Below are 18,434 nucleotides of genomic sequence, written 5' to 3'. Positions count from 1 at the left end.
ATATATATATATATATATATATATATATATATATATATATATATATAATATAACATGTATATAATATGTATTAACATATATGTATGTTAATATGTATTAACATACATACATATATATATATATATATATATATATATATGTATTAACATGGGCTGAAAGAGAAACAGCTGAGGTAAACAGAGCTTGTAGTGTCAGTCCTGGGTGGCTTCTGTTTTCTTCTTTGCACTTGCTATAATTATTTAAATAAGCCAAAAAGAAAAAAAAAAAAAAAAAGAAAAAGAAAAAAGAAAAAGAAAACAAGCAACCCATCAACTGACTGACCACCAACCAACGAATCAATCAATCACCACCACCACCACCAACAACAACAAAAACCAAAAAACCCAACTCTTCAATGTTTTCTTAACTACAAAAATAGCAGCTGATTAGTGTTAGAAGACATGGAAAAATACAAATGATGAAGAATGCGTACACACTGAAGAGGCAAAAACAAGCAGTGAGATCCTAAGTTACTGTATGGACATGCTCTGCACACGTATGTATATGTATATATGTACACACCCATTGAGATGACCTTTTAAAATAAAAGAAATGTGTAACATGTTTTGACATATCAACACAATTTTTAAATTTAGTATTTACAAATTACTAAGTTAGCAGATAAAGTAATGGGTTTCATTACGGCATCCTCAAGTCTATGACATAAAATTTTGGCCTCATTTGCTCATGGTCAGGTTCCCCTCCCCCGACTTAGCCAGTTCCCTTTCTTCCCCCAGTTAGTCTCTGCTTCAGCTTTTCTGTTACATGGATCCCAGCACTCTATTCACTCTATTTCTCACTTCCCTTAAGATCTCTTCCTTTTATGATCCCTTTTCTAATTTTGTGATATACACACACCCTTTTAAATTTAGCTTCTGCAAGAGGGAAAACACACATGGGATTCGTCTTTTGGAGTCTGGCTTATTTTGCTTAACATAATGACTTCCAGTTGCAACCACCACCCCTCCCCCAAATGTCATGATTTCCTTTTTCTTTCTGGCTGCAAACATTTTTTCCTTGTGTATATGGCCCATTTCATTGCCCATCTATTTGTTGACAGAATGGTAGGTTGGCTGCCTGTCCTGTTTTTCTGTGACTAGTGCAGCTCTAAACACAGGCCTGCAGGTACTGCTCTGGTACACTGCCCCACAAGGGGGGCAGCTGGCTCATATGGTAGCTCTATTTTCGGGTTTTGTCTTTTGAGGCAGGGATTTTCTGTGTAGTCCTGGCTGTTCTGGAACTCTCTCTGTAGACCAGGCTGGCCTTGAACTAAGAGATCTGTCTGCCTCTGCCTCCCGATTTTCAGTGGTTTGAGGAACCGCCATATTAATTTCCAGGGTGGTGGTACAAGTTTACACCCCCACCAGCAGTGAATACATGTTCCTCTTCCCCCACATTGTCACCAGCATTTATTATCATTTCCATGTAAAATGACAATAAAACAGCTGACTTTTCTTTTTTAACACGTTATACACTTATTTATTGTGTATGCGTGCACATGTACATGCTATACACGCATGGAGGTCAGAGGACAACTTGCCAAAGTTGGTTCTCCCTTTCTCCTGTGTGGTCTCAGGGACTGACCTCGGGCTGTCAGGTATGACGGTTGGAGCCCCGCCCACTGCGCCATGCCATCCGTGCACATTTTCCTCCTTGGTTGTTTTGAGACAGGGTTTTTCTGTGTAACAGCTCTGGCTGTCCTAGAACCTGCTTTGTAGATCAGGCTGGCCTCAAACTCACAGTCACCTGCCTCTGCCTCCTGAGTGCCGGAATTAAAGGCGTGCACCACCACACCGGATCTCATATTGCTTTAAGCCAGGGTTTCTCTACTTTCCCTTTTGCCTCATCCTCTGGCTCTGGGATTGCAGGTGTGTCACAGGCCTGGCAATAATTTCTTTTTGAATTTTAATGGCATTATTTTTTCATTTTCCAACATCCCAGTATAAAATCTCCATGACGTCTGAAGTCACCCTTTTTATGTGGTCCGCTTCTCATTTTCTTTGTGCAAGTCCAGAGGACAGTGTGGTTTGTCACGGTGTTTCAAAACAGTGTACCTCCCGGATCTGTGTTCATCAGCTTCTCACTGGGCAGTTGGCAATCTCTAAGACTTGATTGGCATTGACTTTCCTGCCACGGTCTAGTATTTGCTGCAGTCTTGCTGATCCCTTTCTTGGTCTCTGATTTCTCTGCTTTTCAACATTCTCTCTCTCTCTCTCTCTCTCTCTCTCTCTCTCTGAGACAGGGTTTCTCTGTGTAGCCTTGGCTGTCCTGTACTTTGTAGACCAGGCTGGCCTCGTACTCACAGTGATCCAATGGCCTGTGCCTCCCTGAGTGCCGGAATCACAGGCATGTGCCACCATGCCCAGCTTTCAATATTTTCTGAATTTCATCTTCTAATACTTGTAAAGAGTTGTTTGAGCTTCTTGTGCTTGCAGGCTGAGGGTTCCAGTGTGGAGCCTCGTACCGCTGGTGCTCACATGAAGCCAGATAAACCGACGTGGGACCCTTCCTTGCAGAGGCAGCTCAGCGGCCCGCCTGTGTCCTGGTGGTTCGCAGGGCAGGAACTCAGCAACCCTCTGGTATTCTACATGGAAGCCTGGGTGGCAGAACTGAGTTTTGGTCCTAACCAAGCTGAAACCTCAGAAACGGAGTGGGTGAGCCAGGCCTTGCTGAGAGTAGACACAGCTGACTCTGGGAACCTAACTGAAATTATTGTCTTTGGACGACCCAGTGCTCAAGCTCAAATGAGAACAATTCTCTTAAGCATGGCGGCAATGCACAAAGAAAAGTGCGTCAAAGAGCTACGATGATGAAACAACTTGAACAATTCTTGGAAGGTCGTTCCTCCTTTACCTCAAGCAACCCATTAACACAGAGCAATTGGCACATGCTGACTGGCAGCCAGCCCTGCTTCAGCCGCTGGAGGTGAAGAGAAACATGGGTTCTTAAATCTCCCTACCTTCCTTTCCTGCCTTCGTGAGTACCTTCTGTTTGGTTGTTTTCCTTTGCAAACAGCAATTTAGTAGAACTGTTCCAATACACGAATGACTTTTTTTGGAATGATGTTATTTTCATCACATACAGTACAGTAATGTATGTATGTGGAAGAAAAGAGCTGTTTGCATTCCTGCTATGAGATTTTTCTTAAATTTCATGACTTTAATCCTAGTGATAAGGCTTTAAGTTAGTGCATTTTGCAAAAGAAATCCAATTGTTAATAATAACAGAAAAATTGTCTGCCCCGACCCCCCATGCTGAGGCTGGAGCCTGATTTCAGACCTTGACTTTCTGGGCTGTTCTTTGAGGTGCTGTTTTAACTTCCCAGCTGGCTCATCTCTCTAGGAGTCTAACAGCTTAAAGTTCCTTCTCCCCTTTCTCTCTAGTCTTTATGTATTGGCCTGACATGCCTTCCTTGGACGTCTCACGTATATAACTTGGAGACCAAAGAAAACTCAGGCTCATAAGAGCTTTGCTCCATCACATAGACCCATCTGACTAACATTTTTGTGGAAATCTTGACATGTGGTCTTTCATCCTGGGAGGGGATAGTTTCGTGCACTGGGGTTTATACTTCTACTCAGTATAAGCAGGTGGGCGGAACATGGTGTGTGCATGTATGTGTGCTGGGTGGGGAGGGGCATGTCTTGGCACTCCTGACTTCACTGTGATCCTCTTACACTTGACCGTGTTGACTCTCGGAGATGGTTAGGGATTTGTAGGCCACTCCATATAGAATTTTGCATGCCTTTTTAAAGAAAAAAAAAATACGTGTGAAAGTGAAAACTTTTCAGGTGTAGAAAAGGCTTAAAAATAATATTTAAAACTAGACAAATAAAACAAACAAAAAATAAAGAGTAACCTTGCAGTTTTATTAATCATCTATTTGATGCACTTCTGTATTTTTATTCCTATTCTTTTGGCTGCATAGTCTTTGTCTTATTATGTGACAAAGTCAGTATCATTTTCTCAAAGGAAAAAGAGAATTCAGTTTTTTTTCTAGTAGAGTTGAATTTTTTTTTTCTACTTACAATTTAGGAACAAATCATGTTTTCCTGCAAACTGGTAGTGCATAAATGTAAATTTTAAGATTGTTGCAAAATTTAGGGAAATCTCATATTTCTTTCACAAATAAACTGTAAGATTTCAGGGCACAGTTCAAGATTTCTTATACAATGATTAATCTCAATGCCCTCTGAGTTAGTGACAGTAATCATTTTGTCACTGATGTCCTTGTAGGAGACATGTCATGAATTCTGTAATCTTTGTTGTGTCTTTCATGGTAAGTCCGCCAGAAGTTCCTAATGTTTAGCAATGTGTTCATGTGAATCGCTCCTGTTTATGAAATGGATTTTCAAAAAAATTATCATTAATATTTAAACTGGATTTTGTCTCCTTACTAATGACTAGTTTGGATACCAACTGAAAATACTTTGTTGTATTATTTGGTTTCCACTGATGTAGTTGCTCACCTTACCTTTATTATTTGTTTGATTCATGTTAAATTCAATTCCCCCCCCCCCTTTTTTTTTTCGTAGTGCTGGGAATTGAACCCAGGCTTACCAGGCAAGCATTCTAGCAGTACGATATGATCCTCAGTTTCTTCTTTAATTTAAAAATTTAAAGGTAATTTCAAGGAAAAAAAAAGGTACTTTTTTCTTTTGCTGTTCATGCTTGTTTGATGTCATGTCATGTTTAAGAATCTTTTGCCAAATTCGGTACTATAAGGACTTATTCCTATGCTTTCTTATAAGGGCTTTATACTTGGGCTCTCATATTAGAGATCTTTGATGAAGTTTGAGTTAATTTTCTTAGATGGTGTGGTGCAGCTCACTTCTCTGCAAACAGCTGTCTCGCCATCTCAGCAGTTTGTTGGGAGGACTGATTTTTGGATTGTCTTGACATCTGTGTGAAAACACCAACTGGCTGCAAATGCAAAGGTATAATCTGGACCCTCGACTTCATCCCATTAGTCTATCTGCTTCTTCATCCTATCTTACTTCCTGCAGCTTTGGAGTAGGTTTTAAGCCTGAGAAACTCGAGCCTTCCACCTTCGCTCTTCTGAAGATTATTTTGATTATTCGGTGTCCCTTTTCTTTCTATATGAATTTTAGTGCCTTATTTTTTTTTACTCTTAAATCTTGTATACATTTAGAATTTATTTTAAGTGTGTGGCTAGATAGTTGCTTTAATAGGAATTAAATTTATCTTTTTTTTTTTTTTTTAATAAGGCTAGGTGTGTTGGCACATGCTTATAATTTATGATCCCAGAGCTGGAGACAGGCAGATCCCCAGAGCTTGCTGGCTGACCACCTCAGCCTACTTGGAGTTCTGGGCTGGTGAGATCGTACCTCAAAACACAAGGTACATGCCACCTAGAGAACAACAGCTGGGGTTATTTCTGGTCCTGACACACATATATGGACATGTGCTATACAATCTTTTTTCAGTGTGTGTTGATGTGATTTTTTTTTTTTTTTCAGATTGGTTCTTACTCTGCAGCTTACATTAGGCTATACTGCCTTTAGCAATTCTCCTGCCTCAGCCTATGTGCTGATACTAGGGGCATGCATCATCATGCATGACTTAAAAAATATCTTTGAAAACAATCATGTATTGGTGTTAAATATTCCTACAGCGCCACATCACAGATAAATAACATGGGCTTAACTATTTAGGGTTACAAAAACCTTTTTAACATCCAGAAAAAATTAATTCCTTTTCATTGCATGACTTTTCCAGGTAATATTTAGGGCTATTTTTGTTTAATTATTCAAGATGAATCATGGGCTGTGTCATCCCTCCACACTAAAACACTATAAATATGTATTTAATATCATAGGGTGATATTAGGGTGGCAACATTTCCTTCTGCTCATTCAAGTCTTTTTATTGTGTTCCTTAGTCTTGAGACTTGATTCTTCGTTTCTTTTACTTCCCTCTCCCTTTCTTTCCTTTTCATTGTTTTTATTTGTTGTTGTTGTTTGTGACAGGATTTCTCTGTGTAATAACCCTGGCTGTTCTGGACTCACTTTGCAGACCAGGCTGGCCTTGAACTCACAGAGATCCGCCTGACTCTGCCTCCTGAGTACTGGGATCAAAGGCATGTGCCACCGTACCATGCTCCTCCTTTTCTTTCTTAAATGGGGCCTCTACATTGTATGCTCCATGGTGGTTATTTTTTTTTTTAATCCTATGAAATAGAATTCTTTTTCATTTTATGTTGTTGGATACATTTACCTTGCAACCACCCACCATAACACCATACCTACATACTTAACCTATATAGCCTAAGAAATTCAACTGTAGAAGGGAGAGTAATTAGGTTTTCCAAATAGATATAAAAAATGATGAACTGTTCTTTTTCTTTACCAACACTTGAATCTGCACTTGCTTCTTGTCTTGTTACTGTGTTAACTAGAAACAGTCTTTTTTTTTTTTTGTAAGAATAAAATGCCTTTGAATTTAATCTTTCATTGAGAAATATGAAGGGAGTCACTGACTTCAGCCAGAAAGCCTGCAAACAGGAAGGAAGTAGCTTTTTCCCCCTAGATTACTAAAGGACTCAAAAATTGCATTTTTGGTAAGCCAGTGTCTTGGCAGCATGCATCTGTGTGAGCAGTTTACTTTCCTGTGTCATGCCAATGTGATAAGGTGAGCAAACATTCCTAACACTGAACCATCCCCTCATTACTCAAGTGTTCTGCTTGGTAAAGGGTACAAGCTAACTGACTTCTGTGTCTACAGCTTGAGTTGCAATCATGATCCATAGCTTCTCAAGGTCAGGGACTAAATGCTCTCCTTCTTTGTAACCCTGGCAGGTACTGTCTTAGGCACAGTGCAATGCACCCAGCCTTTCAGTGAATGTTTAACGCCTCATTACAAAGGGCTACCTTTTGTGCCAGGTGCTACCATAGATTCCAGAGAAATTAGGACAAATAAGGAAAACCCATGCCATGACCTCATGGACCTTTTATTTCAACCAACAGTAATGAAAGATTAAATGAATGAACAAAAGGAATGCACTGTCCCACACTTAGGTCCTGCAAAATACTATTCTATGATTTAGGATTCCTGAAAAACATACAAACAACCTCTCTCCCACCCCATGCACTCTTAGACAAGGGTTTATAAAGAACAAAAAAGGTAACAATAGCCTTTGGGCTCCCAATGTGATGTGTGATCAAAACCAAATTGACAAGGAATGCCAACAGCCAGCGGCAGATCAGAGCTGGCCTTTGGCCTCATTAGCAAAGCCTGGAGAAGTTACCAGAGCATAAGTCAAGAAAATACATAATTTTTATTTTATGTGTATGAGTGTTATGCCTGCATGAATGCATGTGTATCACGTGCCTGCAGAAACCAGAAGAGGGTATCAGATATCTAGAAGAGGAACTACGGATGGTGGTTAGGCACCATTTAAGTGCTGGATTTGAACTCAGTTCCTCTGTGAGAGCAGCAACTGCTCTTAACCACTGAGCCATCTCTCCAGTCCCTAAGGCAAGGTGTTCTAAAGAGCTTTTGAGGATGCTACGAAGGGAGATGATATAACCCATTGTTCCCAGGAAACAACTAGAAACCAGGGGCAGATGGGATGCTCCTTGGCCCTGACATGGAGCATACTCCCAATGGGCAGTGGAAGGTGGCAAGGAGGATGACAGGAGAAAAGAAAGCTGGAGCCCAGCTACATTTCACCAGGCTCTCTGCTTCCCCCTCCCCATGGCAGTCAGGCTAGGAGAAACAGCTGCTCTGGGCGGTGGCAGCATGCACAAGTGACAGCTGGGGTGCTGCTGGGTCACAGGAGGCTCATAGTGCTCCAGGGTAAGGCGGCCAAATGGGGCTTTCTGTTCCTCCAGCCCCAGCTTTTTTCATGTTCTCTCCAGAGGGGCAAGCAGCAGCCTGGAGAGAGAGTAGGGCTTGCTACTCAGAAAGCCCCTATGTTCTGGAAGAAATCAAGAAGCTTATAGTTCCTTCTCTGGAATGAGAGTCACTCCTCAGTTCTGCTGGCCACTCTATAAACATAACAACCAGAGGCCAGGGGAAGGGATATTTTGGTCTTAGGAACAGAATGGAGAAAACAGTCCCCAACCTCCAACAGGCCTCACCTCAGAAAGAAAGAAAACAAAACAAAACAAAAAACAAAACAAAACCACATTCCATGTGTACAGAGGAAAAGGATTCTATTTATTTTTTTCACAATAAAGAAAAGTCAACAGGATGTTCTCCGAAGCTACAAATATACTTCTTTCAAACAGTAAATATCTCTATTAGCAGCATGATGCCAGTTGGCTAATTCTGTCTCAGTAAAACCTTCCAAAAAAGTTCCTGCTCTTGTATAACATCTATTTACAAAACGGCTCTTTTGCATTCCCCATTTGCTAGGTTTCTCAATCTTTTGTTTGCTCACCCGCCTCTACTGCAGGGGCAGAGACAAGAGGCTGACACAGATGGTGGTTGGGTAGGGATTCCCAGGGTCACCCCAGCACATCACTAGATTCCTGCCTTCTTGGGAGAATCCCCTGCATTCACTATGTGCAACAGCTGGGGGAGGGGGGAGTCAAACCTCTTGTTCACTCTCTCAGCTTCACCTGCCTTTCCAAAATTGGTTTCTAGTAAATGGGAATCTAAGCCCGAGGGTAGAGAGAACCCCTACAATGATTCAGGCTCCCCTTTCTGTACCTTTTGATATCTCCTGCTGGGCAAGAGACTCACAGAGCTGTGGTGGGGGTGAGACGAAAGGAGGGCTGAGCAAGAGTAGGCGGTGGTTGATAGTGGCTGAAATCCTGGCTCCCCAGGGAGTGGTCTGGGCCTGAGTCACTGTCTGGGCAAGAGAGGAAGGTGGGCGTGAGGCAGCAGCATCTCCAGTGGGCTAGCACTGGCCCTGCCCCCATCCTTCAGCCACTGTCTTTGGAGTCCTGCCTGTCTGAGGCCCACGAAGCCACCACCTCCTTAACAATCAGAAAAGTAGAGGACAAGGGCCTGGGTCAGGGCCAGGTAGGGCTTAGTCATGGGGCACTGCTAAAACAGGTGCTCAATGGATCTGTCTTTTTTCTAGCTGCTATGCTGAAGGCCAGAGGAAGGTCAGCCTGAGAAAGGGCAGGACAGACTCTCAAACGGTAACAGCCTGGGCTGAAACCATCCGCTTCGGTGCCTATGACCACTGCTTCCCACCCTGGCTATGCTTGACATGAATTAGCTGCACCCCAAAGCAGAGAACTTGGAACACAACCCTTGACCTGCCATTCACTTGAAGAGGGTGTGTGCATAATTAAAAATAAACAAACATGACTCCATGACTTGGCTGTAAGTGGGACCAGGACAATCCACTGGCTCAGCTGTGATCCCTCCTTCCTGCTGTTCCCCAAGCTGTCCTCTGAACAGGAGACAGAATGAATGACGTGGTGTTGGGTCATGTAAGTTGGGACCACCTAATTAAAGTGAGTGTTTATTAAGCATCTACTATGGCCAGAGTCTGTGTGAGAGGCTTCTAATACAAATCACACGAAATGTTCTACTTCACAGGGGTGGCACTGGAGGAGGCTGGGGTTGGAATCCTGTCTGTGCCCACCACCAGCTGTGACATTCACACATGTTACAGCAACTTCTTCAGTTTCCTTACCTGTAAAATAGAGCAAGCATCTGCTTAGGCTATAGGGCTGTGGAGTGTGATAACTGAATTTAATGCTTGAAACAGCTCCTGACATGCAGTAAGTGGTCTGGAGAGATTTGCCGTGACAGCGGTGGCAGTGGTACTGTGATGAAGAGCAAACTAAGGCCTAGAGGGAGGGCTTCACAAAGTGACAGAAATAAAAATACTGGAGGTGTGGGCAGAAAACTTGTGTGTTGTTCTTGAGGCAAACAGCTGTCCTGTAGCAGACTGTACCACAAACAGGGCCAAGTTATCCCTGGGCTCACAACCCAGTGGGGAGTTCTCCCTAAACAGTGCAAGGATTTGTGCTAGCAGCTTGGAGGTTGATATGTGTTTAAAAGCCGAGAAAAGAGAAGACATACAAAGCAAGGTGTTGGTGATGATTATCTACGAAACTTCTAATGCCTGACAGACAGAAAGGGTGGGTGCTCAACTGGAGCTCCCCAAGGAGCCTGGCCTTTTTCTTATCCTAGAATCACCAAGCTGAACCAGGGTCTCTTATTCTCTTTCTCATATCTTTACTATATATTTCCATAAGCAAAACCTAGTATTGTTTTCCCGGTCTTAACTTTACGTAAGCAGCAGTGTCATTGAGACGCCACCTTTCACACTTAGCAGTATATTCTGAGTGTCCACGTTCATATACAGACCTACACTTCGTTAATTAATTTTTTTGAGACAGGCTCTCAATCTGTACCCCAGGCTGGCATAAACTCATGATGTCCCTGCCTTGGTATTCCAAATGCTGGGATTACAGGTGGGGGCCACTATGCCTGGCTGCCTCGCTCATTTAACGTATCACTTCACTATGTACACATATCACGGTTGCGGTGACAAAGCTGGCTTCTGGCACATGGTTCATCTGGGCTCTGGGCTGCTGTGGCTCCCATTGTCCCAGGGACCACAGGGTCCAATTTGCTCCACCAGTCCCCAACACCCCAGTGAGGTCCCACTACTCTACAGCCTCAGACACTTTTTGCTCCTCTGATGACTATGAGATGGCATTGTTGGTCTAATCTGTTTGTCTGAAATCTGGCAAGGCTGAGCATCTCTGTGAAGGTGTCCTTTTCTGGAAAGTGACAGTGATGGGAAAGTAATCTTTACAGCTGCCCCTGTCTATTTTTCCTCTCTCCCTCTCCTTCCACTGTCACTGTCTCTCTTTTGGTATTGGGGACTGAACCTAGAGCCTTCGGCATGCTAAGACTCACTGATCTACATTCCCAGCACAACCTTCTCTCTAAAAACGTTTATTTTTATTTTTGGTCAAGGTTGTACAACCTAGTGGAACCAGCCAGATAAACACCAGATTCACGTTGTTGAAGTGACAAGTGCTAGTTATTCAGTAGTCTGAATATTTGTGATCATATTCCTGCAGTCAGTTTTCAAACTGCAATCCACACAAAATACCTATCAAATGTCTTTTTTGGGGGTGCTAGGTTCTAACGCAGAGCACATGATCAGTTTAAACTGTGACACATTATATACACATATATTATAAATATATTATATTATATATGATATACACATGTGCTGGAGCCCTGTCTCAAAAAAACAAGGTGAGGGAAAGAAGGGAAGAGAAAGAAATGAAAAATACAGAGGGGTGGCTGTAAAGATTACTCCCCCATCACTGTCACTTTCCAGAAAAGGAAGCCTATATAGAGATGCTCAGCCTTGCCAGATTTCAAGCAATACATACATTTTTCAGGCAATATATATGATATATAATATATATACCAAAAGTAGCCATAAATCAATAGAGATGATCCATTCTTTAAAACATGCAAGAGAAATAATAGATATTGGAATATGTGTGTGTGTGTGTGTGTGTGTGTGTGTGTGTGTGTGTGTAAAACATTGGGTAAGGTGGAGAGTGCTCAGAATCCTGGCACAGGTGAAATGTAGACAGGTGGTGGTAGATTCCCGAGGCTTGCTGGCCAGTCAGCCTATCTTTGTTGGTGACTGCCAGGCCAGTGAGAGACCCTAACTCAAAAATCAAAGTTGGGGGTACCTGAGGAAGAACAAGATTGACTTCTTGTTGGTCAATACACATACACATACACGCACACACACACAAACACACACATGTATTTCTAACTATAAACTCCATTAAAAACTGTTTGGAAGATATCCAAGAAGGCTTTCATGACTTCATTCCTTCTCCTTTCTGAGTTTTGCAGGCCACAGCAACAATAATTTAAATCACTGCTTTTGCTATACTACCTCCCTGCTTAAAAGCCTTCACATTTCCAAAGGCCACGCTCAATTTCCATTCCTCAGCAGGACACTGACAGCAGTACAAAAAATGACTCCAAACTAGTGTTTGCTGGTGGAAATGAGTCCAATTTCCACCAGCAAAGCCTCTGTCCAACCATCATTTATTGGACTAGCCTCCCTACTGACTGTCCCTACCAAATGCCTTCTATATACCTTCACCGATCACCTTTCCTACACTCTTCTTTTTACCTAGACCTTTTTTCTCTGTTCCCCATAGAAACAGTAGGCACTTGCTAGGTCAAAGTTCAATTAATATCTGGCTTGGAATCATCCTTGACCTCATCCTGACACGTAATCGCCAGTACTTTCCAGGCCAAGTGTTGACTCTGACAGCCTTCCAACTGCCCCTCAACATTTTGTATATTGTCATACTTTAACAGCATTTAATCAACAAATATTGATTGAGTGTCATCTGTGTGTCACACTATCCAGATCCATAATACCATTCCAACTTAAAAAGGCCTTAAGAGGAAAAGGCATTTACTGACACCTAACGTACCAGACACCCTGCCTGTGGAACATGAGTTGTTCACCTTCCAAATGCAGTTCAGAGTAAGTCTGACCAATATCAGTAAGAGGAAGGTGAGCGAGTAGAAGGAGCCTAAATGTCAGAAAGGGACCCCCAGTCGTCCTGCTTTCCAGCAGACTCCTGTGGCTGAGTATCCTTATTCCATGTTACAGAGGGAGAAAACAAGACCTGGAAAGGCTGGCCAGCCATGCTGTGCGCAACAGAACCTAGACATGAATGAAGTACTTGATTTCATAGCCCAAGTTTCCCGCTATTGTCTTTAATTCCCTTCCTTCTCAAATGACTAGACACTTTTAACACACCTCCCCTCTCACCAATTAGACCTCAGATTAAGCCTCAGTCGAGGTACGTGGATCCAGGGAAGGTACAACTCTTGGATACGGAATAGTGACAGAATGGTTTGTTTTTGATAGAGGATCTCACTGTGTATCCCTGATTGGCCTTGAACTTGCTGTGTAGACCAGATTGGCTTGGAACTCAAGGAGATCTACCTGCATCTGCTTCCTAAGTGCTTAGGAGTAAAGGCATGTGCCACCACACCCAGTGATTACTCTCAGTTGTACCCAGTTTTCTCTATCTACCATACTGAACACACATTTATTCAGAAGCAGGTGCAGTAGGGGTGAGGAAGAAGTGGGTGGGGGCATCTGATTTGGGGCTTAGAGGTAGATTCATGCTCTGAGAGCCAAATATCCAATGCTTTTCCCCTAACAGGACAGATCGTTGGGTTGCCTTGCTGGAAAGCTAATGGGTGGGTTGGTGGGTGGTAGGGCAGGTACTCACTAAATAAACAGGGGCTGTGCAGGCTGCCTGCACAGTGAAAGCAGAAAACAAAGGTCTCTTACTCTCCATGCAAAGTCCACAGTGTGCAAAGGGCATCAATATTGGACATTTCTCACTGTGACATTTTGAAAGTACAGCCTAGTCCAGAACAATAGACACCCTTTGGGCACCATGGACCATGGTAGCCTTAGGCCTTATTTAACTATGCTTGGCATAGTCCATGTACTTGGTGAACTTGACCTTGGGCATCAGCCTTCCATGATGGCTCTACGTCACTCTGGTCTCTTCCCCTAGTGAAAATTCCAGTCTCAGATGAATGGATGGATTCATTCTGGGAGCAGGAAAACCACGCTGGGAGTGAATCAGAAGAACCCAACCCTCATTCCCTTGCCAGCCATTGAGCTAGGAACTGAGTGCGATTGTGTGCCCCGGCACTGGTGTTGGTCCCCTCTCTGGGAGAGAGGGTCAGGGTCCACGCAAGAGATGACGTAGAAGCCCTTGAAGCAGGAAGAGAAAAGAATCTCATCCTCCAGGGACAAAGCCACCCTTTTGGTCATGACCCTCAATCCGAGGAGGTACTAAGATGTGCTTGTATTGGCAAATTAGCTCCTGTTAGTTGATGCCAATTCCAATCTCTCCAATCTGATGGGTTTCGGGAAATAGGCTGCTAGTTTTTCAGAAAAAAAGAAACTTTTTGAAAGACAGCTGAAAACAACTTGCTTCAGCATCCAGAGAATGGATACCTCTGGTGGTCTCTGCTCCACTCTCTCCCCAGTTAGTGAAAAGAAGTAAAAACATTCCATTTTTTAAAATTATAAATGCCAGTTTAAACAGAAAGCAATGCACTTTCTGCTTTCTATTAAAAGATTCAAAGATTCAAGGTGTACAAAAACAAGGTGACTTCTACCATCAAGAGGCTGGGGGACAGACTGATGCTTTAAAAAAATGCCTTTAGGAAAGGGAACTGAAGAAGTGCCACTTGATCTGTCACTAGCTAAGCTATAACAAGATGGGAAAGTTAGCTTTTGGGGGTCCCAGCCTTCTGTTGGCCTCTTGGAGGAAGAGGCTGAGGATAAATGAGTAGCTCCTGCTGGGGCTTATTAGAGAATTGTAGGGGGCTTCTCCTCCCTGCTTTTCCAGCTGTCTGACATTTGTCCACCAATTATTCTCAGCCTGAGAAGCAGGTGGAGGAAGGGGCAGAAATGGTTTGCACCCTGTACATTAGAGAGCTATCCTTGACATTGACTGACATTAGCTGCTTGTGGTCAAAGCTTGGTCTCCACTGGCGGTCAATCGTGAAAGCCTTCTCAGAGGGTGTCTAGCTAATTTCATTCATTCATAGCTGATTACCATGCACTTATTTTGGGTAATGGGCTGGGCTCTGGGCAAGTATGGCCCCTACATTAATGGACCTCGGAGTCTAAAGAGGGCTGATCCATCTTGTACTTCTTCTCTGGAGGCCAATTTATTCGTATAAATGTACTGTAAACAGTTGGAGTTTGTGAGACCGGGGATTGTGGACACACAGGTTCTTGGGCCTAATGGTAAAGTTCTTGACATGGGCAGCCTTTAAAGAAGCCCTAAGAAGGTAGAAAAATCTATGGCTTTTTTTTTTTCCTGTGCACATAAAAAGATGAAGAGCAACAAATAAAGAAGGCCTGGCTCTTGGGAAAAGAGGACCGTCCGCAATAAGCTAATCACAGACAGGAGGTATCATCCTGAGCGCCTCATCACCTACAGCTGTGAGACTCCAGCTCTACAGCCCCTTGTTTTGACGATCCCCATAAAGTTTAAGCTTAACTGTGTATATTTTAGAGGGAAGGCAGTGGGTCATAGCCCTGGTAAGATTCAAACAGTCCAATCACACACTAAAAGGGTGTGTGTGGTAATTCTGGTCCTTTCCATGTGAGAATCAACTTTTAAATTTTTAAAAAGAATTTTGTCGTTTAAAGACTTAGGTGGTGCTATTCCAGTTGCCTGAAAGCAGCCCGTTTTCTGATCAGAGAACTATGCCTAGACTGCCTCAGTGAGGGACAAGAGCTCTGGAGAGGACAGGCGGGGTGTAGAGATGCCCACGGGAGCGAAGGAAGACACCGACTCAACCTCAATAGATACTTGAGAGACGAGGGACGAGCGACTCCTTACACCAAGGAGCTGAAAGGAAACGCGATGGGAGAGAGGGCAGGCAACAGGAACAGACGCGGGGTCCCAGGCTAAGGGATCCTCCAGCCCGTTTTTCCGGGAGTCCGGCCGAGAGATGGAGCCTCCGGGAGGGCACCGAGGAGGCTCCCGGAACCGCTCAGGAAGGAGCGGGGCTGTCGGGCCGCTGTGGCTCCAACGCCGACGCCGCCCGGCCTCACTCACCAGCTCATGGTTCCAAACCCACGTTGGCTGCCGGGGTCCTCTGCAGAAAGTCGGTTCTCGAGGATCACTTCCGGATTCTGTCAGTCTCCAGGAAGTGATGTAGGACCCGCCCCCTCTGCCCGGAAAAGGCGGGCTAAGGAGTTAACCCTTCCTTCTCTTGCTGTTTGAGGAGGAGTTTACTTTGCAGTCTATGGTTTCGCCCGGGTCGGCTGTGAGGCTGTCTGTGTAGAGCTCATCACGGCCTAGTCACTGCAGTTTCTCCGATTTGCACAGTTTTTCTAAACACAGAGACACAAGCAGTGACTGTCGAGGGGAAGGAGCTGGAGGAGACGCAGTAGAACGGAAGCTTGCGTTTGCGCTATACTTTTTCTTACCTATAAAATATTGCGTGTTTCACATGCATCATCTGTTTAACAAACAATCAGGGTTTTGCTTGTTTGTGTTATCTTTTCCACCTTTCAAGATGGCTCGGGGATCAAATGGAAGCAGAGTTGATACTTTTCAGGGTGGAATATTCTGTGAAGCTATTCAGTGAGGGAAGAAGCAGAGAGCCCCATGTGATGATGTGTATCCGTAATCCCAGCACCCGGGAGGTTGAGGCAGGGAGGGATTATTTCGAGGCTAGTCCAGGCTACATAGCAAATGCGAAGCCCCTCTGGGCCTCGTAATCAGTCCTTGTCTCAAGACAACACACCAAACCCCACCAAACAAAACAACAAAAGAGGAGGGTGTATGGAGAAGTCCACAACAATGTCAGGAAAGATTCCAAGTTCTATTCCTTCATTTAACAAAAATCGGCCCAGGTTCTGTGGTAACCTGGGGTGGGGGATTGGGAGTGGGGGGGTGAGGGGAATACAGCCTTGAAAAGGAATGTTGATCTTGTTTCTATGCCCTTCCAGAACTATTGTCTAGCTGGGAGAGGTAACAACAATACTAGTAATAATATTGATACAGGGTGCTGCAGAGCAAGGTGCTAGACAGCCTGTTGGGGCCCCTGGAACTGTACATAGGGTTTTAGAAGAACAAGATCTAAGCCTCACAATTCAGAGCCCCAGTGTACCGCAAACTGCCTAGAGTTCTGCACTGAACTGTGTCTCTCTGCCCAAGTTCCTGTTTTAGAAGCGAGAAAAGCAAGCAGTGAGAACCATGTCAACCCTACCCCCTGACCTTATCTTTAGGAATTCTCTTTCTTCAAATGGACCTTAACGGTTGCAGGCACAGTCTGGGAAGCAGCTAAGGCGCTATGACCTAAAGCAGAGGTGTATACAATGAATTCAAAATTTCTAGGGCACGGGGTTTAGAGTAAGTGGAACAAGGGATGGCTCATGGTTTAGTTTAAAAAGGCTTTCCAACAGGAGGTTAATCCCTCAACATCTCACAGACCAGCTCCATCACCATTCTATTATTCATGAAATGAGTAAGCATGAATACAGGAGCAGTCTTGAGGAGAATGAAAGACCCAGAATCCTTGAAGAATAGCTCAGGCAGAGAGCACAGGTGGGCAGAGCTTTGGGCCTTGCTGCATTGCACAGGGTAAGATGAACGAAAGTAGAGAGTATGTGTTTATGAGTCTCTTGGTAGTCCAGTACCCCTGGATGGCTCTGCCCTATTTCCTCCCTTCCAAATATTCAACCTCCCTCCGACATTGCTCATAGTGATAAATATTTTTCAAAAGTTTTAGCCTAGGTCACTGCTGTACGGCAAGGGAAGTCCGTTGGCTGGAGTAGCAGACACATTTTTTTTTTCAGGGTAAGTATGGATAGATCTGGATTAAGGGAACAACTCAGGGCTCTAGCCCCCTCTTTGACAGCATGACCAGTTGCACAAAGGTCACATCCCTTCCCTGAGGCTTGGCTCCTCATCTATCAGAAGGGATGATGGTGTGATGATGCTGTGAAAGTCTCCCTCAGTCAATTTTCAAGGGCACTGTTACATTGATTCTAGACCAGTGGTTCTCAAACTTCCCAATGCTGTGACCCTTTTACACAGTTCCTCATGTGCTGGTGACCCTCAACTGTTAAGTTATTTTCGTTGCTACTTCATAACTGTAATTTTGCTACTGTTATAAATTGCAATGTAACTATCTGATGTGCAGAATATCTGATGTGCAACGCCTGTGAAAAGGTCATATGAACCCCAAAGGGGTTGTGTCCCACAGGCTGAGAATCACTGATCTAGAGGCTCTTTGAAAATAGGACAGAGGTCTCAGGATCTGAACAGAGAGGCAAGCTCAGAGAAATGATCAAGTCTGAGCGATAGTTGATGTCTGAGGGCGAAGCTAAATATGAATCTTCAGGGAGAAAAGGATTCAGCCTGAGGCCTAACCGAGACTGTTTGTTTACCATCCACCTCAGACTTCTAATGTAACCAGCAAGATCCTCTAGGTTACTGGGGAGAATGCTGGCTTTCCAGGATCTGTCTGGGCAGTGTCTAGAAATCTCTGAGCTTAATGTGGACAGTCAGGCCTGTTCTGTACACCTTGAAGCTTCCCTCTGTGAACTTGCCTGTGAGTGGCATTCATCCCCAGGTAGCTGTGCACAGGAGTACATGCATACATCTCACTATTGTGGCCTGCAGGATTAGAACCTATGGCTTGGCTTTCTATAACCAATACAGGCTGATTTTGCCTTTTTGGGGATGGAAAGGAGCAAAGTCAGTTTATAAGTAGAAGCTGACAGTGTGGACACATCAGGGGGAGGTGATGCTCCTGATGGCAAGTCTGGCAAATATTGCTTCTTCCCCAGATGTCAGGTGGCAGAGGTCTAGTTCATGAGCAAAACTATAGAAGAACTCATCTATT

At 43.9% G+C, this 18,434-nt stretch overlaps 1 protein-coding gene across 1 annotated transcript in view; it reads right to left on the bottom strand.

Moving 5' to 3' along the window:
- The window catches only part of Bin3 (bridging integrator 3), a 38,267-nt gene extending 22,555 nt beyond the window's left edge, over window positions 1-15,712 (bottom strand). The window contains exon 1 of the mRNA XM_055609524.1: window positions 15,635-15,712. Coding sequence (XP_055465499.1) covers window positions 15,635-15,642 — 8 coding nt within the window. The 5' untranslated portion in view covers window positions 15,643-15,712. The remainder of the gene's footprint in view (window positions 1-15,634) is intronic.
- Window positions 15,713-18,434: the final 2,722 nt, after the last annotated feature.

This window comes from Psammomys obesus, unplaced genomic scaffold (assembly GCF_907164565.1).
Source record: "Psammomys obesus unplaced genomic scaffold, mPsaObe1.curated_primary_1811, whole genome shotgun sequence".
Lineage (NCBI taxonomy): Eukaryota > Metazoa > Chordata > Mammalia > Rodentia > Muridae > Psammomys > Psammomys obesus.
This window is presented reverse-complemented; position numbering and strand designations above follow the sequence as displayed.